This window comes from Larus michahellis, chromosome 3 (genome assembly GCF_964199755.1).
Source record: "Larus michahellis chromosome 3, bLarMic1.1, whole genome shotgun sequence".
In the NCBI taxonomy this organism is placed as follows: domain Eukaryota; kingdom Metazoa; phylum Chordata; class Aves; order Charadriiformes; family Laridae; genus Larus; species Larus michahellis.
In genome coordinates, this window is record NC_133898.1 from 68937364 (window position 1) to 68958483 (window position 21120).

Here is a 21120-nt window from a genome sequence, read left to right on the forward strand (position 1 = left end):
CTTTGTGTGAAATCACTTGCAACATGAATTCAAAAATTAATCCATTATTCACTAGGGAAAAGAAAACGCCTCGGAGCACTTCAGTGTATGTTTTTCTCCGTGGTGTCTTTATTATTATTAATTTGGTTTCAATCATGAAATACCCTTTTACAGAAATCTGTGATCACAAATGAGGAAGCTGAGAGATCTCAGGATCCATGTGTTCTGGAAGGTGGGACATTTCAGACGACTCATCAGTTAGGGGACATGACTGATTTCAGACTCTTGGTTGCATTGCTTTCAATGAAAACCAGTGACTTGCAGTTTCAGTTCTCATCACAGAAGATGTTCTCACAGCAATCTCTTGTTTGGATCGTTTTCTCTTTTTCTGAACGCGGAGTCTGATGTTTGTCTGAATTCTGTCCTTTACGTTTTTGGTCTGGTGGCCAAGAGTCTCCATGACCCAAGCACACGATATACAGCGTGTGATAGATCCAGACTGCTGGGTGGGATTTGGGCCTCCTCGGTAAAACATCCTTCCTTTATTTTTAATAGAGTAAGTAAGAGTATATATAGAGAGATACATGGATATATTTGCATGCACCTATTTAACTAAATGTAAAGGAAAATCACCATCTCCCAGGGAAGTCAATGCTTCTCTTTTGCTGACTTGCAGCAGCTCTCTAACGAAGGCAAACTTCCTCAGGAGATTCAAGGACTTGGAAACTGCAAGGGCAACACACTGAGTTGCTGGGTTGTGTTGTTCTACATGCGGCTTCTCATAACATCCTCATCACAGTAGCACCTGAACGTAGCTCCACAACTAGGGTGACCTTGGCCAGCCGGTGTGCACAGCCAGTAGAGATCTGGTAAGTCCAAACCTACCCATGTAGCAGCTGGGCTCTTCTTCTTCCACAAAGCCTGGTTCTACTGGGAAGTTTGGATTAGGGTATGAAAACCTGCTTTGGCATAGCAAGGCCGAAGCTGTAGCACCCTCAGCATCAGCTTCCAGAGAGTGCAGGAGCGTATTTGGGACGTCGAGCCTTCTGGACAACTTCATGTGCTCTAGACAAAAGTGGATTTCTGTTATTGGAAATCCTTTGAAAAAAGTCCGTTATGGGTGTTAAAGAGGAAGGAAGGAGAGCTTGTAGCACTCTGGCAGTTAGGAAGGCAAACCAAGGTATCATTTAAAATTTTACATTCAATCCAGTCAAGCTGTCACATAAAAATCTTGTTTCTCCATTGATCAATTGCCAGAGAGGATGGTAACAGGTATTTTTTGGATGTCAGACAGACAGCACAGCAAACCTCAGAAGTGACAGCTTAACAATGGGGAGGAGAAAAAAAAACTCCAGTGGCTTATTTTAATCATTGTGTAAGCGAGTTTGCTGCTTTGCGATGCCTGTGGCAAAATCGCAGGGCAAGTGTGTGTCAGGTTGACTCCTCTCTTGTGCCAGTGGGGCTTTTTTGGAGATCCGAAGAGCAGCTATGCCAACTGGATGCAATGAAAGTCTGCTCTAGGAAGCGATGGTTTTTAGAGCGGTGATGGAGGGGCGACTATCACATCGGTTCTGTAGCTTATCATCATACGAACTGCGTTTGTAGTTGTTATGGGTTTTCTGTTAGAGGATGTGGCCACAAATCAGAGGTTGGCGAGGAAAGGATTACTCTAACCTCTTTGATTAAAGAAGGTTAAGGGTGCGCTTGCGTCGGTGCCAACTCAAGCGGTCTCCCCCTGAGTTGCTGCTTCTGGGGTGCCACCGTGGAACCTTCATGGGGCAGCAGGAGAACTTGTCCTGGTCCTGAGCAGGTGGGCAGCTGCTGAGAGGGTGCCAAAGCTGAGCCTACCATGGCCCTTCCTGTCCATTCCTGTCCATCCCAGCCTGGGGCAAATCACCTCCAGTGAAAGCCTTTTGTGCAAGGATGGGGCTTGACTGGAGGATGTTGCTCGAGGTACAACCAGAGCTTGCTTTTCAGTGCAGGCGATCCTGAACCTCAGGGTAACAGAGGTACTATCGTGACTGCACAGGGGCCCCTCCTGAGTGGGCAGGGAAACAATCCATGTCCTTAGCCCTGAAAAAGCGTGGGCTTGGGCTCACTGATGTCACGGAGACCGGTGAGTTTTTTCAAGCAATTTTCAGCAGGGTTTGGGCCAGACCCTATCAGGGGTGTATGTGTGCCTTGGAGAAACAGATCTGAACCCGCCAGAAGGAGCTACGAGGGCAGAGGGGATGGTCAGGAGGATGAGCAGAGCAGAAACACAAAGCAAAGTGTCGTCTGTTTTCTTTATTATTCCACTGGAAGGTATTGTGGGCCTTTGCAGCAAACCACGGCTGTCTCTCTACTTAATTCTTAGGTGGAGCAAGGCTTGGCCGGGCAGGTAGGAGCTATCGCCCCACGCAGATTTCCATTTCCCTGCCGGCAGCGCAGGCTTAGCAGCGCCTTTATCTGCACAGGAAGGCTGAGCCGGCGCCTCTGAGGTCTCCGCCTTGAGCTGGTAGGAGCGCTGATACCGAAAACCCATCGCTTAAATAGTGGCGGCCTCCCTTCGCCTTCAGATAACTCCTGTGCTGATGTACGCTGATGAGAGAGTTAATGAAACATTAGAGGCAGCGGGGAGAGATAGGCGCGGGCAGGAAAGCACACCTGCAGGCACCCTTTCAAGGCTCTCTCGGGGCTGACTTTATCGGGAGGGCCACGGCAGGCTCGCAGCTGGGCCGGCAGGAACCGGGAGATGCAGAGGTGGTCTCTATGGTTAGGGTAGAAACCTGTTTGGGGAGAGCTTCCTGAAACTTTCTTCTTCGCCGTTTGCGAGGGCTTCTCTGACAGATGTGTGCACAGAGCGCATCTTGGAGCGGCGGCCAGAGGTGGTAATTTAATCAAGTAGTAAAAGTTGTTTCCCCATGAAATGAAATTTCCTTGGGTGTCCGTCGAGCGAGTCTGTAAATGTAGAGCCATGCAGGCTAAGAAGCGGAGACTCATTTAAAAAAAAAAAAAAAAAAAAACAGCAATTGTTCTGATACTCAAACGGATTGGAAAAACACCATGTAGAAATGTAATGTAACAAGAGGGATTGTAAAAAACCCAACAACCTGATCACAAATGATTTACGGAAAAATGATAGCAGATTTGCAGCTCTTAACAAAGAGGTGTATAAGCACTGCCAGCTTGCAAACATGGCTGAAGGCAGAATTTGGACCTTGATGGTCTGTCTTCATTATCTTACCCGTGTCAGTCACTGAGAGCAAAATAGTCACAGACAAGTGTATGCTGGTCCTGGGGCCTTCAGTGAAAACTGCTGAGACATCGAAGTCAAGTTCAAAGAAAAGAGGCAAACAAAGGGAACAAATGCATTTGGTCAGGAAACACGACTTATGTTTGAATTACATTAGCTTGGTGATTGGAAGATGTGGCCAGTGTCTTTCCTTGACCACCCAGGCAAAATGCCACCATTGCTTCTGAGCAACATCTGGGCTATTGACTGAATCCACCCCTGCTAGGGAACAAGGAGGCAAGGAAGATGCAGACCAGTGCCTCAAAATCATTCTTTCCTGAACTGAAATATTTTCAACATGCTCTTTTCCATTTTTTGGATTGTAAAAAAAAAATCAAAAAAATATTTCTAGGAGCAAGGGCTTTTTCTGTCCATCTCAATTCAGGGCTGAGGTAGAAATACATTTACATGCAGCAGGAGTAAGAGGAGGTGATGATTATGATGCTCCAATCACAGCCCTACAGAAACACCCTTTGCTTACGTGCCTGAGCGTACGGGCTTGAGGGAGGGCTCCTGGCCATTGACTTGTCCTGGATAAGGATCAAGATTGCAAATACTGAAAAAAACCCCACCTTTTCTTCTGGCTTTTTTGAAGGATCGCTCTGTGCTACAGAAAGTTCAATGCTGTGCTCTGTGCTTTACCCTCAGCAGACTTGTTATTTTGTCTCCTAACTACAAAGTCTGGCTCTTTTATTCAAGCTGTAATGTTTTTTCCCAAACCAGTCCAAGCTCTGGCACTTTTTCAGTTTGGGCTTATAGCTCTCACATAGGTCAGACCTGCGGGAGCTGAACGCCTGGGATTACAGGGTCTAGCTGGGAAACACCTCACACTCCAGTATTTTCCTTTATTTTTGCCCTGGCTCCTTTGCCTCTTCATTTTTAATTAGTGGCACAAGCTGAAATGATAATTTAAATTCTTTTCAGAAATCAAAAGAATTCCCACTGACAACATTAATAAGTTATAATTACAGTGAAGAAAAAGGTTAATAGGAATTTGAGCCAAATATCTACTCTCCATTAAATGAGAACTTGACTGAACCTGTTTTCCCTTCATTTTGGTAGGTTACTGTAGGCTTACGTGGGTCTGGGATGGCTGTACACCTGTGCAAAGGGCCACCGTGAGGCCAAATAGCCATCGCCAGGACCATTCACGTGGACCTGTCTGGGGACAGGTGTTGCCTGACCGATGCTCAAGATGGAATTTAACAAACAGACAGGTAGGGCTTCTCTTGGGACTTCTGAAGGAAAGATGTGTAATTCAGACAGCAAGCAGAGCATGGTCACGTGGGGACATTTGTGTGAGAAAGACATGTAGGAGGTGGCACTTTGTTGCAAAGGAAACTTAATGAGTATTGGTAAGGGAAAAATAATCAGGCTCCAGGGCTACAGCAGTCAAACAAAGCCTCTTCCTTCGCTCATGCTGAGCGCCACATGCATGCAGAAACATATGCAAATCAGCCTTAATCTACCGAATGTTTTGCATTTTCAATGAAATGAGAAAGGGGGGAAAAAAGAAACATTTTCCTCTGTATTAGCTCTGAGTGTGCCCATCAGCAAGACAATTATTGCAATGGTTTTGCATGTTAGAAAGGGGTTTTAAAGCAACTGAAGGTGTTGGGGGGGGGGAAAAAAACCCCAATCCTCATGCTGGGCACCTGCAGGGTGAACCTCCACGTTTCCCGGCACTGCTCTGCACCGGGCGCTAGAAAACCAGCTGTTTAAACTCAGCCACCAGCCACGCTCAGCGCAGCTACAGCTGGAGCCCTACAAGGCAAAAACTTTGCCTTGAAGACCTGTTGTAAGCTTGCTGTTTCTTTTTCCCTTTTCTTTCTTTCCTTTTTCCCCCCCCCCCCTCTTTTAAGCTGTAACACGTTGCTTAAGCTGTGGCATGCCTCAAAGGCAGACCTTTCCCTCTTCCCAAGTTGCACACCATCGAGTCCCGCAGTCCTCCCTCCCGTCTTGCACAAGCGTTTCTACGGCGCGAGCCCGCAGCCTTCGCACGGGGCAAGTAAGTGCTCCCACAGACTTCCCCTTCTCTGCCATCCATACCCAGCACCGACTTGGGTAACCGCTGCCAGAATACCTCGGGGCTGGCTCTTCCCCTTCCCCCAGAACCTGGCGAGAGCCCGAACCCCACGTGAGGGGCAGATGGGAAGCAGAGGCAGAACTTGGAGGGGGCTGCTGCAGGCGCCAGTGCCTTCTCAGGCTGCAAGCCTAAAGCACATCAGAAGAGATGCAGAAGGCATGCTGAAAGTGGAAAAGGACTTTTTGCTCCTCCTTTTCTGCACACAGCACGGCGTGAGGGCCAGTGCGTGGCTTGGGCTGGGAGGACTGGGTAGGCCAGTGGGGAAGGAGTAAAATGGACTGGAAGGCACTTCTGGGGGCTATCAGCCCATATTGGGTGGCTACACAAGCTTGGAAATGGGAATTATTTCCTTCACAGAGCTCAAGTCTGCTCTCAGGAGTATCACTCTGACTTTGAAGCGCTCGCATCAACTTAAATGTCAGCAATTTATTTTCAAGCTACTAAATGAAATGCAATTTTTTTCCTGGCAGACTGCATCTTTTTTCTCTTTTTTCCTTTGGTTGGCAATTGCTTTTACTCCCTAGCATTCCAGGGGCCAAATGTCCTCAGCACTTACACGGCATGAGGCTCTGCAGGTCTGCCCGATTGTTCGCTGTGCAGCATTAACGCACTAGCTTTCAACATATATTCTCACCTCTGGTTTCTTAAGACAGGCGTGAAAAAAAAATATCTGTTCTACAGTATAGGAACTCCAGAATATTTGGCTTTTATTTGGTTGGTTCCTGATCTGGTGGTCTTGAAGAAATAATTTAGCCAGCGCTTAGGGAGAACCGCAATTTTGCACGAAAGGTGCAGTCAGCCTCCCACCGGCTGAACCTGACCTGGACTTTGGTGTCACCAGAGATGTGCCTCGAGTCCACAACATGCTCAATACTTACTGCTTTGTGCTGTGCTCCTTCCAGTTCCGTAGCAATCAACGAGAAGCGAGGACGTTGAGGCTACCTATGGTGTGCAAAACTCTATTCCTTACTTATCTAAGCGTGCTGGAAAAAAATGTCTTGGCTTGATTGTTGCCTATAACAACAGCAACAAAACACTAAAGACAAGCAAGATTAGGAAACCATGTGGGTTTAAGTAAAAAAGAACACACTTTATTTATCTACAAGGCAGTACATTGTCGTATAAAAAATTAAGTGCAGATGAAGCTGCACCAAATGCTATTAAGGCAGCGAAGTCAGAGGCGGTTATAAAAAAACCCAAACAATAAAAAAAAAAATAAAATAAAATCAGTGTTTTGCCATATCGATAAAGATTTGCTATGGCAGTATGAAGAACCATATATTTCTAAGAACCTGATTCAGTATACAAGACCCAAGTTAGGGAACAATTAGCTAGACATGGAACAAAACAGACAACATGAACAAGACAGTGTTCTCCCAAACATATGAAGGTGCAATGCATGCTGTTACAAACCAATGAGAAACAAAACAACACATCCAGACACAAAAAAAAAAAATCTCCCAGGAACAGTGTTCAAAAATATTGCGTATAAAAAAAAGGGGAAAAAATACAAACCATGTAAAAAAAAATAAAATAAAAAGGTCTGAAATGCTAGTGCATAGTCAAATTAGCTAACATCAACATTTGTTTTCTTTCCATATAAAGCTCTACTGCTCCTTTTACACTAGCAGCACGTCTACACGCTAAGGTCTGTAGCAGCAAAACACAGTATTCATTTGGCATTTACAAAATTAAATTACTGAATAAAAATATAATTTTTCTCATAAATCTATGTTTCATACAGTAATATTTTTTAAAGCAAGCTAATTACCCCCCCCCCCAAACAGAAACACACAACGTATAATGGTCTAGAACCACAACAGAATGAAAGAGTATTTCAAGAGGCATGGATGTTTGAGCATTCACGATCTTGATCAGTTTCCCCCTTTGCACAGACTAGCGTTTGTAGTAATGCTTTTCACTTCGGTATTTTACACCAATGCATTTTGTTCAGTGATTTAAAATATATCTGTTTGAGTACCTGCTCTTTTATTATTAAAAATAAAAAAATAAAAAAAGAAACAAACAAAACCCTATCCCTGGCTAACACATCACTGACATAACAATACTGGTGTATTAGGTCTGCTTGATCTCAAAAAGTACAAAAAAATTACCTTTACTGTAAGTCTGCACTTAAGATCATTAATTACTGATTCAAACTTAATACCTAATAATTTAGGCAAGTATCATTTATTTAAAAAAAAAAATCCTCTTAAGTTGGGTGAAATCCAACAAGAATATATATGCTGCGTGACTAAATGCACTTTGTGCTGCTCCCAACTGTTGTACCACAACAAAGATAGGCTCTTCTCCCATTCATGAAAAGTTTTCATGCCAAGGAACAGGAATTTCCCAGCAGAGGTGAAGTGTTCTCGAAAACCATAATGCTTCTCTGTCCGTCGACCCTTTCACATCACCAGAGTCCGGGTGGGGAAGGCGGTCATGTACTTGCGGGCCTGATCCGTCAGGGCCATCTGATCCTCGATCTTCCCGCAGGACGCCGACTCCCAGCCGTTGTTCAGATGCTAAATTAGAAGCGGGCAGAGAGATTTGGGGTGAACGTCATGTCATTTATTTGTAGCCCCAGCCGAAGCTGGGCCCGCTTGTGATTAAGTGTTGCATGAACATGCGGTAGGACGTTCTCCCATCTCCAGAGAAATTGAAATCTCAGCACGACGGGCAAAAAAGTATCATCCCCCACTTCTCGGTTAGCAACGGGAGGGGTGGGCAGGCCAGACGACCTGCAGAGGGGCACACCACAAGAGCCAGGATTCAAACCTCCCCACTTCTCTCTCAAACAGTGTCTCTTCTCTAACCAGGCCATATCTATAGCCTTGCCTTTAATCCTTCCTTTCCGTGAAAGGTCTTAAAAGAGAATTGACTTGCAGGTGGACTTTACAGATGGGCCAAGTCCACCATTACAATGTTCGGTGCTATAACCATGCACAAATTCCCACCGAACCTCCATTCTAGAAATACATCTGCGCTGCCCCTGCGCTCCCTGAATGGACATGATGATCTTGAGAGCCTGACCACAGCCAAGAAGAAGTCCCGCGCTCAAAGCTGCTTTCACCTGTGCGCAGCGATTAGCACGTGCCCATCAGCAGAGCTCCTCTGGCAAGGGAGAAGAGAGGGTGGGGGGGAGGACACGACTCTCGGCAGAAACAGCATTTTAATTATCGTGTAAGCCATTTCACTTCTTGTGGTATTTATGGAGGTTACAGACACCATTCAGTCTAATGTTAAAGTGAGATAAACCTATCTGCTAGAGGGCTGTGTGCACTGTATTTATTTACTCACTACACATGTGAGATGTTTCTCATTGCCTTGAGCTATAAACAGTAATGAAATTTCAAAGCTCCTGGAATTTACCAGTATACACGCACATTTACACACACTTATTTTTTCTTCTGTTGAACTCTCTCACTTACTCAGTGTGTCTGCGTTACCACATTGATACATTCCCTAAGCCTTGAATCAAAACTCTATTATTGTATAGAGGTAGTTGTATGAATACCCTGCGTTCCAAAAATGCGCGCAACTGTGCTTAATGGAAAGCTTCTTCCCAGCGAGGGGATCCCAGTACTGTTGAATATTGAGAAGGTCTAGACCCAAGATCCACCAGGAAAGCCAAACCTTCTTTCTTTTCCTCTGCTTTCGACAAGGATCAACTTTGCAGTGCAAGATCTACGTTGCCCAGTGAGATGGCCAAAGCCTTCCCAACACCTAGGACACTGGGTGAAACATAATTAGTGGACTGCAAACCATCCGCTAAGAGCAGAACTGTGCCGGCGTGCCCACGGCTCTTTATGCTGCTCCTTCTAGTTGCTAACTGTGCAAGAGGATCCTTAAATTATTCTCTGGCCTATATGTTTAGAGAATGCTCTTCTGACTGTAAACAGTGTTATCTTAGACACCTGGATAGTAAAAGGCTGGGCAACATACAAAATACAGATAATTTCTCATAACATGCCCTAATCAGGGCACTGGTACAAACACAGGGACCGAGGTTCCCTGCCTGGGAGGGCTTACAGTCTAAAAGGGACAAAAGCAATGAATAAGTAAGCAGCATGGCCAAGATGAGGGCAAGCATGTTAGTCCTCTGTAAATTTCTGCAAAACTCCTTCTGAGCTTCAGTGGGAGTTCCCCCATCCGAAGGAGAACCAGGCCAGGCCTCAAGTCATTAAGTTTCTGCAGCTTTTTGTGGGAAAGCCGCATCTGTGAAGCGAACAAACATGCCATACTGGAGTGGTTCACCTTTTTCTTGAGTGGTTCAACCTGGGCTGGCTGCATACCTTGTGCTGTGGCTCAGCCTAGGGCACAGGCCACAGCCAAAAAGCAGGTGTGACATACTTTCTGCACGCCGCAGACATGCATGCGACACGCCGCAGCTCCTTTTATGTTTTGGTTCAACAGCTTCCAGGGTGACTTGTTCAAAGGCACCTACATCAGCTGGGAACCTACAGCCTCCTATTGATCCTCAGTGGGACTCGGGCACCTGTGAATATTTTACCCTGCTGTTTTAGAGGTATTTGCATCAGGGACCAAGTTAATGCCTGGTACAATGCCATTGGTCTTACTTAGAAGTCAGATTTGGTCCGTATACCTCAAAAGCAGTTGGTAGTTCCAGAATATCCATCATATCAAAGGACAAAAATATGTATCCAAATGTTATTTTCCCGCGATCCCCCTCAAAGCTTCAACGGCCTGGTCGAGAAACAAGAAATCAGCAGTCTCTTAAATGACTGAAAACATGTAAGGAAAAGTCTGTCTGTCACAGTATGTCAATTTTTAAAAAACAGAAGTAACTTCAGGCAAGGAGCGTCACAATTTCATAAACTAGGCTTAATTGTTAGTATCTACACTGAGCTCTTTGTATTAACAGCCACGTGCTTAGGAAAGGAAAAAAAAAAAAATCTGTATCCTGCTATCTCCAGCATCTCAGCAGGCTGCTACATGTCACTCATTCCACTGAAAGCCTGGTCTTCGCTGAACCTGATGTCAGCGCGGCAGGAGCCGCTGGGGCAGGCAGCCACCCTCTGCCCTCCCTGCCGGCTCGGCCCCCCCAGCGCCTCGGGGACACGGCGGGCAGCACACACAGCAAGCGGGCGGGAGGATCAGCTCAAACCCCCCCAACAACTCCAGCCTGCTTGGAACAACTTACTCAAGTTTTGCTCTAGAGACAGTATGGGAGAATCTCCCCACAGAGTTTTGACCCTTGTATTATTTTCCCAGAAATAGTTTACACTATCTTTTTTTTCCTCTTATGACAAATTTATAAAAAGAGACTCACTTTGCAGTCTCACTGACGGTGGTGAGAGCTTTGCCCTAGTAAAGAAAGCAGAATTTGACCCAAAGTAGTATATTCACTCAAGCAGTATATTTACTACGACAGTTTTCAATTCTGTCCTGGGGAACTAAGACAACATTTAAAGTGGGTACATTTAATAAACATTTTCTGTCTGAAGCCTTGGCTCCCGGCAGCCAACACCAAACAAAGCACAATGCCTCTGCCTTGCCAGCCCTGCAGCGCAGCGCCGGAGGCACGTGCGAAAGTCATCCCGACGGGAGAAGTTTTCCTTCCCTCCTTGGCAGGGAGCCCCGGGTCCCAGGACCCAGGCAGGGTGCTTTGCCGGGTCTCGGTACATGAACCCCCCGATCCCTTAGAAAAAAAGGGGAAAAGCACAACGGCTCCTTGCATGCCAGCATCGCCGTGAGTATTTCCCGGGCTCCGTTACAGGAGAGTGGCAGCAGAAAGCAGCGCTCAGCAAAGGTATGGAACGAGAAGAGACCCAAAGCAAGAGGCGTGGAGGAAAGCGGCACAGAATCCCAAGTGGGACCACTCCTTTTGCAGAACTCTGGTTGCATCTCCCCTTATCACAGTTAAAGGTCCAACTCTGCAAATCAACGGATGGAAACGCAAAAGCTTTGTAACGAGAAGCCAAAAGGCCTGACCCGAAACCCACCGAAATTGATGGGAATGTTTTTATTGATTCAGTGGATTCATCCTACTTAAAAAATTCAGCCATCTAAGAGTGAGGTGTTCATTTTGGCAGCTGAATCCCTAGCCAGTGGGAAAGAAAGGGATTTCCGCAGTACAATTCATTCCTTTTTTTTTTTTATTGCGTCAAAAAGAGGAAGACTACTCAGTTTTGTTGTCAATTAAAAGAATTTAAGCCCTTTCAGCCAGTACTTCCAGCTGTATTTTTCTCTTCCACACACAGCAGTTTTCTCTCTTTAAGTTAAAGCAGGGAGCAGGGTGGAGAAGAAGGCATACTACCATGAGTTCCCATAGGATAAAATTACAGACCCATGGTACAATTCCAGCTATGTCATTCTCCCTGGCTCTTTTTTTTTTTTTTAAACCTCAGTAATCCTACCAGCACATCCTTTTCCTGGCAGCAAAACTACCTCACTTATCCTGTAACGCGCCTTCAACTGCCCTCAGGCAGACGCGAACTGTAAACAAACTGTCAAAGCTGTAACTGGGATATCCAGTTAAAGCACTTTAAATAAAAAACTTGGACCATCTAGACCAGACCAGAGTAAGGAAAGAAAAGACTGTGGAAAGGTGCTTTTCAAACAGAACTCGTCCTTCTGCACTCGGGGCCTGGACCGCCTTTTCATATGCTGTCTGCACAACTTAAGAAAGCTCCTGCGTTACAACACCCTGCCTGTCAGGAGCGGATGCCAAAACCCAACGCTGCTCCAGTCCTGCAGTACTGAGCTCCCAAACTGATGGAAGTGTACTAAAAACCTTTGGGCAAAGAACTGCCTTAGAGGACAGATTGTAAATCTGCGCTACGTTGGCAGGTGTCTTCAGCAGCTCCAGTGAAGTTATTGGTGTTACATACGTTCCCATTAATTTAGCCAACTTGTGCTGGCATTTAAAACCAAAAAAAGCCAAAATGTTTAAAATATTCAGAAGGCTCAGACTATTAGAAGGTATCTTATCGTGTTTCTCTACTGCAAAAAGCTGATTTCCTGACAGTTTTCCCTTAGGTTACACAGTACGGATAATTCACAGAACATGCTGCTGGAAAGGCAGCTTGCAACAGAAATGCAGTACTCATTCTGAAACAGTAAAACAATCAACACCCTGAACAAAGCAATTTCCTAGCAGAGTATGATGCGTATCCTGTAGAATAGTATGGCTTTCTGTTCTTGTAAGGATGCAGAACCAAGAGAAGCCCTTTTACTTATGAAGAGCAGACAGTAAAGATTAATTAAAAACTCAAGTGACCATAAATGCGTTCTACTTCATTTGCTAAGGCAGAGCACTGTTTCTGCTCATGTTGCTCGTTCTCCTCCTCCGAGGCATGGGGAAGCCTTCTCCTAAACGCTGGGGCTTTCCCAGTTGCTCAGAAATACAGCTTGCTAAATACGAGAGAGTAAGACAGTCCAACTTTTCAGTTTTTATTATATGCCTGGTACCAGAGCTAGAAAGAGCTACTTGGTGGTGCTTTTAAGAGCTTAACTCTGTAGCCCTTACTCAGACAAAACTCCTGTTTGAGATGTATGAGCTTTCCAAGTACGATTAATGGGGAAGATGCGCAAGGGACTAAGCACCTGCAACTCACATAAGGATATTCGGTCCCTTTCTGCTTTTGTCCTGAAGTAATTTTTTTTATTCACAGGTCAGAACGCATTGTTAAGCTGCCACTTTTTCTTCTTTCTGAGAGACCATCGCCTGCTTGGGGCAGCTGTAACTGCTGCTCTGTTTGCAACCTAAATTCTGCTGCCCCGGGAGGAAAACATGCGATGACTGACCTGTAACTTCCAACAACCTCCTTTTGCTTGCCTCACCTCCTGCAGGCGTCCATCGCTGGCCAGAGAAGGGACCTCGCAAGTGAGGGCCACCCGCAAGGGCACCTTGCCTTGCTGTGCAACCCTTAAACCTCCCGGCACCCAAGCACAGCCTGCTTCCCCCTCGCCCTTCACTGAACAAAGAAGAGTATGAGACTTTGGGATCTTCTTGCCCCGAAAAAAGAACCACGATGGAAAACCAGAGAAAGCCTGCCGCTGCAGGAGAGCGCGCTGCCTCGCCTGTACGTTTTGTCTGACAACCAGCTGCAAGCGAAATTCCACATTTCGCTTTTTAAACGGAGAAAATTAAGCTTAATGACAGCACACATTCTTGAAAAGGTTAACCAAGTAACTGTTTTAAAATCCTTTAAATTTACTCTTTAAAGAAAATGGTTACACAAAACCGCTGAAAGTCAGGAAATTCGAGCTGAAATGTGTCAGTCTGTGGTTAAAAAATGGAAAGTGACAGGAGCTAGGGGTTGAAGAACATTCTCTTTAGCTTGCAGGGCTTCTACTTTGTGTTGTTTCCTTTGTTACTGGGGGAAGAAGATATCAAAGCAGCGCTATTTTCTTAAAAGGTTCCATTTCATGGTGTCTTTTGATAGCCTGCAGGGTTAGGTGGATGGTCTATGATTTAGCCTACTTTTCTAGCTGTTAAAATGTCTATGTTAGGATAGTTTGTATTATGTACAGCTACTTGTTTTATTGGCTACAGAACATAATGTGAAATAAAACATAACTTTTACACAGGAACAGCCAGAAACAGAGTTTTTACGTAACCTCTTACGAGGCACTATTGCAGCAAATGCTCAGTACAGATCATCAGCCTGCCTCAATAAGGGCTCCGCACGTTATCCCAAAATCTTAACCCTTGGAAAAGTTCCCAGGGAGGCCAAAATCTCCCTACAGAGAAACTAAGTATTGCCTGAGTGACAAAAATACAGGATGCAAAAATATAGGTTGAAACTAACTCTACCAGTACAAAGCAGAAGTATTTGGGATCCATGCAATGGAGCGTAAGAGTAATTCCACCCCAAGGCAACACGTGGGTTGGTGAGACGTCTCCTGTTCCTGCCAGGGAGAGAATACCCAACGCACAACCGTGAGATTTGCCATGCAGGATAAAAAAGCTGGCCGAACCTTCATACCTTACCAGAAAGACCCTACACACAGCTGCCTTTACATCCAACGTTTTACATAGACTTAACCAGGGGGTCAAACGAGGATGAAGGCCAAACTCTTCTCGGGTCTGAGGGGACTCTTTCTCCCACTGCACTAGTGCAACAGTGATCCCACCACACTCCCAGTGTAGTTATACGCGGCTACCTGACCTCACATGCCTAATGATGCAACACGCTGTTCCTCCTAAGTGATGGTGAATCACATCATGCTATCTGATATGGTCATCAACTATTATTTACCAAGTTGCGTATGACCAGTCGTGTGTCCAAAATGCAGTAAAAGATATCCTTAGGGATTGCTCTGAACATTCGTTACTCTTGCCTTCTCTGGAACTTAACAGCAAAACAGCCAGTAGTCAGGCATTTTGGTCACCCTATTGCTAGTCAAATACCTTTTTCTTTATGTAAATACAGTGTAAATTATTAAAGCAATGAAAAATACTACAGACTCGTAAGCATGCTACCTCCCTCTTACGTGAGTTCAAATTTAAAAGAAAATGGAATTTTGAGAACCAAGCATATTAGAAGCATATGGGGAAAAAAAAGTTTAGTGCTCTCTTTCTCACTTCCCTCTCCCCACACACATCCCAAGGTGCAGAGAGTGCTATAATTCTTACTTGAACTGAAGTCAATGAGAATTTGCCTAAGTAAGAACAGTTGGGTCAGGCCCAAAAGATTAACAGCAGCAATGTAAACATATGGAGACACAATTAAATTTCACCCAGCTGCGTTCCCTGTTGTTTCATGTCTACCTGCGTGCAATCAGTGGATTTAATCCAGTGTTTGTGTGTGCGTCCGTGCGTGTGTACATATATGTGGGCAACATACCAAATTACAAACTAAAAAGCGTAAGAATGTGCTAAAAGCTGGTCATGTACAAAATGCCGCCAGCCAAAATCAGGCGCAAACGCTAACATTTTCAATTGCTTCGCACCCTTTAGACATGCTGTGTCCTCATCACAGACGTCCAGCTCCACTGGGAGGGAGGGGAAGAAGCATTAGGGCAGAGCAGCAGCAGTTTCTGGTGTGAAGCTGAGCCAGCCCACTTGTCCTTCCTGAGCTGTACGGGCCACATTCCCTCTGACATGAAGCCAAGCAGCCTTACCAGAGGTGAAGCAGATTCTCCTGTTTAACCATGACACTAAGTCCAAATCAGAGAGCGCAGTGATCGGCAGACAAGATCTCGTTGTTATAAAAAGTCTGCATTTCATTCCAAAAAAGCTATCTGTGCCACCATCACAAAAACCCCTAGCCTCGTTCTTCATTTAGGATTACATTTCAGCTGAAACACACAATGTTTCTTCATTGGCAGAGAATGATTTTACCTTCATATTGGTTCACCATACCTACTGCATAGTATGCAGTTCACAGCTGCATGCTAAATATTCATTTGGGGGCTTGTTACAACTGCTTTTTCTTTCAGTTCAGCATATTTTAAACACTGAGATGAGTTGGGAAGTAATTTTTAACTCATTTCCTACTTAAGGAAAAGTCCTTGTTATCCACATAATAAGAACACCACCTGATTTAACATGAAAAACTAAAGGCTTTTCCTGACCAAGGACTGAAGAATGGGATCAAGAATGGCCTACAAATTGATTTGTGTAAACTTCCTGAACAAAATCAGCATGCGTGGGGAGAGAAGGTTAAACAAGCCCTTTCATTTACAGCAGCTTATAAAGAAATTATTTTTAGATAGCAGGAAACATAACACAGTTACGCCAAAGATCAAAAGATCCTATTTTACAGTCACCTCAGGTGCTTCGTCTTTATTACAGGCAGAGTGCAGGCAACTACCACTCACAGGACAACCCACAACATACTCCGTGCAGCTACCTGAACATGTTGCCCTACACCTATGGAGGAGCCCGGAGTTTGCCTGGGGGACGTGGCCAGGCACCAGCGCACTGGCGAGGCAGCGGGACCAGCACCCTTCATCCACGCACCAGCAGAGGAGCTCCATCGACCCCCTGCAAAGCTGGAGCCCTGGGCTCCTTTGCCCTGAGATGATCTGGATTCGGTCCCTAAACAACTGCCCTAAACCAGGGGCCGTGGATCTTCAAACCCTCCTCCGAGTCACCCACCACAGTGACACTAAGAAACACGGATCATGAGAAAAGGGCAAATAAGCAACAGGGGGTGTGAGTCTTTCTTTGGCCCCTATGGACACCCCCACGCAGAGGGGAGATGCAGTCCCTGCTGTCCATGCTGCTTTTCATCAAACGATTCTGCAGTGCAAAATACAAGCCTTCTCTGTGGCAAACTGTGCCAAAGGGGGAAGTGTGAAATTTTAATATCTCACTTTATAATGGCTGGCTAGAGATGCTTAATCAAAACCAGGTTTTTTTCATTCCTTCTTACTGGAAATAACCCCTAATGTAAATTCTGGAAACAGGGAGGAAAGAAAGGATCAGCCATGTGGACTGTCTGTCTGAAAGTCAGGAACTATGGAGTTATGATTTCTTTTCTGACAGTGACTCACCCTGGGGAATGAGACACTTTCCCTCAATTCACCCATGTGGAGAAGGGATATAAAATCACTTATTCATCTACCTCAAAAATACAGGCAGTGGTGGAAGGATAATTGATCATTATCTACGCTGCGTTTCGTTCTCTGAATGACTTCTGTCCACAAGGGTTGACAAAGAGGCTGCTAATGACTTTGGTGGGCTTTGGATCAGGCCCTCTGTAACAGCTATATTTTAAAGTACAGCAAATGTATATGTTTGTTAACACTTGGAAAAACCGTAAATATGTAAAACCTAGCCTCACATCTGGCTTACTTTAAAGAAGTCGCATATTTAATTCAATTCAGAGATCCCAAGATGTACAACCGGCCACAAGCATTACGAGGCCCCTTCAGACCATCGATCATTATCAGACCACCACCAGAACCACATTTCTGGTGCCACCTCAGCCTGTGCTCAGGTAAAGGCCATCCTGATGCTTGGCTAGACAGGCAATACTTGACCACATCTGTGCCAGACAGCCAGGCAGTGCCAGAGTCTCTGATCTTGCCCTGAGGCCAGTGACGAGTTCTGTCCGCCACCACACCACCCAGCTCCCCTGCTCTCCAAAACAGCAGAGCCGCCTACAAGAAATCTACAGGAAAAAGCCTCTGGCCCACACTAATTCTCGATCCTACCAATTTAACACTGGAGCCAGCTGAGTTACAATGCCCCACGCACGGGGCTTTGCCCTGTTTAGCTTCCTGGCACAGCTGTAGCCTCCGTGTCCTCACGCTCCAGAGGTAAAGTGAAATTCTCAACCACATTCATCTGAACGTTTCATTCTTCCATACTCAAAATCAGTCTGTGAGAAAGCAATACATACATATATTTTTATATAGAAAGGCTATTTTTAGCAAAGAATAGTTACCTGCAGAGGACTAGCTAGTGGCCTGTTCCTAGGTACTCCAAATGTTTTGTGAAAGCTACCATCCTCTTCAGACATGGGCATCTTTAAAATGGAGCTGGTAAGAAGATTCTGAACAGGAAAAGGAAAAAAAAAAAAAAAAAGAAAACCATTTTCAGTAACTCAAGAGAAAAACCTGAATTCATACATATTAAAAGCAAACTCAGCCTGACTGCAGAGGGTGCAACACTGGGCACGGTCCCAGGGGAGCGCTCAGCCTGGGAGCAGACCTCAGCCTGGGGTCCCGGGGACTTGGCTCTGCAGGAGTGTTGCCACATGCAAACGTTTTTCATCCAGTGAAACTCCCAAGTGCAAGAATAACAGCAAAGCCGAATAGTCCCGGCAAAGCAAAGGGAACTGTGCTCATGCAAGGTCTCCTTTGCACAAACCAAAACAGACTCTCTCTTTCTTTTACCAGTTTTATCTCCGTGACCTAGTCATTTCTATACACAGGTGCAGGCTTCCTCCAAGCGCAGGCTCTTTACAAAGCCTGCGGGCTACACAATGACTGCAACTTCTGCTACCTTCTGTAGGCATTACAGTGACTTAATTAAGAGCAGGATTTTGCTTCTTATGTTTAATACAGGAAAACGATACGGAAATAATGAATAATGCCTACCCGTGAGGAAGTTCAGACAAAGTATTTTCTCTCTTGCGTTTAAGAACTAAACGGGGATGTAAAACAGAGAAATCATTTGGTGGTGTGAAAACTTGCACTTACTGGCACATCTTCCATAGTAGACGCATGTGTAAAGAGCTGAGTGTTCAGGTTTTCTCCTTCCCAGTGATTCGAGCAAAAAAAATTTCCAGCTTTATCTGTTGGAGACTCCACCTGAAAGCAGGAAAGGCACCCTGATAAAAACCAATACCTAACTGACCAGAAGGAGATTTGGCTGTCAGTTGATTAATAAATGGAATAAATCTTCTTCACAGCCATGCATAACACATGTTTACGGTACTGTCTTTTACAGCACCCTTGCTCTTTGCAGAAGAAAAAAGTTCAAGGTTTTCAAAAAAATCCCCACCTAATAAAACTTTGAATACTTGCACTCAGCGCTCTGTCAGTATTCAGAAGTTTAATCCCCTAGAAAGGATTGAGAATATACGTATTTTTAGAACTTTAGTGACAAAGTAATATAATGCAATGTCCTCAAATGTTCAGGTTTCTAAGTCACTCCATGGAGCTTGGTCCCCATGGGGTACTTCTATAATTTTCACCAACATTAGAAAGATTCAATCCAAATTCCTGCCTAATGTTTTTTTTTTTTCTTTTTAAGTTTCAAACGAAAACTGCATTAGAACGGCCCAAGCAAACCCCTGCTGAAAACAGCAGAAAGACTTCTATGGAAATCAATGGGAGATGAATTAGGCATGCCTAGTATACTATATAGAACCGACACTAAGATCTTGGGGCTCACATGAAAGAAAAACAGACACAGCTATTTAACAGAAAATGCATTGGTATAAGTTTCTCAGCAAAGAGTGCTGAATTAAATTGCCTCAGGTAAGTTTGAGATTTACCTCTTGTTTGATTTTCTTCAGCAAAGGGGGTCCACTTTCATGTAGCCCCGCCACTATTGCAGATTCCTCCGACTCCTGCTTGATAACGTCCTGCAGATCTTCTACGAGATGAGTCGGAGTTTGAGGCTGAAAGGAAGAGACGTTATATCCAAGTCCCAGAACATCCCTCTGCACTAATATCAAAGCAACTTTTATCATTGTTTCCTTCTTACCAGCATCTTCAAAGGACCATATTTGATTTCCTGAGCTGCAAGTGCGTTTTTGAATGGAGTGGGTGTTCTTGGAGAGCTCTCTAATATCGACCTCTTGATTGCTGGAGTTCTGAAACTTTAAAAAGAGGGAGAAAAACTTTAAAGGAACATGCTTGGAAATATTACCTCTTTACAGAAATATGTGCATACAGGCAGTGGCTGCTGTAAGACGGACAAATATTTTCCTGCAATCTTATAATCCATTTTGCTTTTCTGGCAGAACATCTATTTAACTGTGATAAGGTGGAATGGCTTTATTTAAAAAACGGGTAAATCTGTATGCATGATTGTTTGGTATTAACAACCTACCTCCACAGTTACAAAGTGGAGATTTTACTCCAGACTAAGAAAAATCTGAACGTGTTAGCAAACAGCTCTGCAGGAAGCGTACGGTGACCCAGCACTTTGGTTGCGTGCAAACCTGAAGAAATGAACCCTCGTGAATCCGACAAGACAACGTGATAACAGACTTACACGTGATTTTCCTTCTGAGCTTTGAAAGTCTGGTCCCTGTGGAACGGTGTGGTAACAGCCATCTTATGGCCACACACCGGCGTGGAAGTTAGCGCAGGGTTGTCCAGGTTCAGGTTTTCGTGACTGGATGAGGTGTTTAAGAACTGCAAGTAAGGAAAGGAAAAAACAACAGGAACATCCAGGGTTGGCTTCTTAAATTGACGTTATTGAACAAAAGCAAAAGAAATTATTTCCTTCTAAGTGATTCTCCTGACCCTAAGATAGGGGTAGGTGTATGTGGGGTACCTGCCTACATGGCAAAACAATACTCAGCAGTTTGACCAGAGCACTCAGGAAGCCAAACCCAGCATTTTTAGAAGGGGAAGTTATAAGGAAAATGACACACCATTCCAATGAGAAACACTCTCCACCACTTCAAGAGCCAAATCTTAAAAGCCCGATTTGGATTTTCTGCAAATAGATTTTAATATAATATGAAGAGCCGTAAGAACTGGGTGAAAGTAAGTAAGGGATGTTTCAGTAATAAACCCACAGGAAATGGGGCTAAATTCCACAAAGATTTATATGGGAAATCTAGGTGCTTTTACGGCAGTAAATAAAGTGTTTATGAGAGGAAAATAAATTTCCTATCATCTCTCTCAAAACAAAGTGCTCCGTTTTCACAGCATAAAATGAGAACTGCCACCTGTGATGGGTACATATGAGTGTTTTGGAATGGAAACAGCTGACCGAAAAGGAGGCAGCAGTAATAGTTTGGAGAAAATTGCTTTTGCATGAGTTCTGCCTAGTAACCTAAAATATCGTTTCCATTTCTAGTGTCTACAAATCTGTGAGCGCAGTGGTATCCTTTATTCTGACAACGATTCACCGTGTTACCTTCTAGACTCAACTTGCATCAGATTAAAATACCCTTTATAAAAATGTGGCATGTAAGAAAATACAGATTTCACTGAATAAATGATATATGATTAAAATACCTAATAGGTAATGGGAGATACAGTGGGAGATCGTTACATGCAATCTTTTACTATCCTTCATGAAACAGTGTTTCTCTGACTTCAAGAACTAAAGCTAAACCAAGGCAAAACCAATACAAACAGACAAACAAAGAGAAAAAAACCAAAACACTTTTAA

At 44.5% G+C, this 21120-nt stretch overlaps 1 protein-coding gene across 9 annotated transcripts in view; it reads right to left on the minus strand.

Moving 5' to 3' along the window:
* Positions 1 to 6083: 6083 nt before the first annotated feature.
* Positions 6084 to 21120, minus strand: part of MYB (MYB proto-oncogene, transcription factor) — a 28955-nt gene continuing 13918 nt past the window's right edge. For 8 of the 9 annotated variants that reach the window (XM_074578298.1, XM_074578296.1, XM_074578293.1 and 5 more), the window contains 6 exons: positions 19987 to 20129; positions 19474 to 19588; positions 19262 to 19387; positions 18462 to 18572; positions 17705 to 17812; positions 6084 to 7864 (listed from right to left, as the gene is read on the minus strand). In XM_074578298.1, the coding sequence (XP_074434399.1) occupies positions 7748 to 7864; positions 17705 to 17812; positions 18462 to 18572; positions 19262 to 19387; positions 19474 to 19588; positions 19987 to 20129 (720 nt within the window). In that variant the 3' untranslated portion in view covers positions 6084 to 7747. The remainder of the gene's footprint in view (positions 7865 to 17704; positions 17813 to 18461; positions 18573 to 19261; positions 19388 to 19473; positions 19589 to 19986; positions 20130 to 21120) is intronic. The other variant, XM_074578294.1, reaches the window with a different exon arrangement.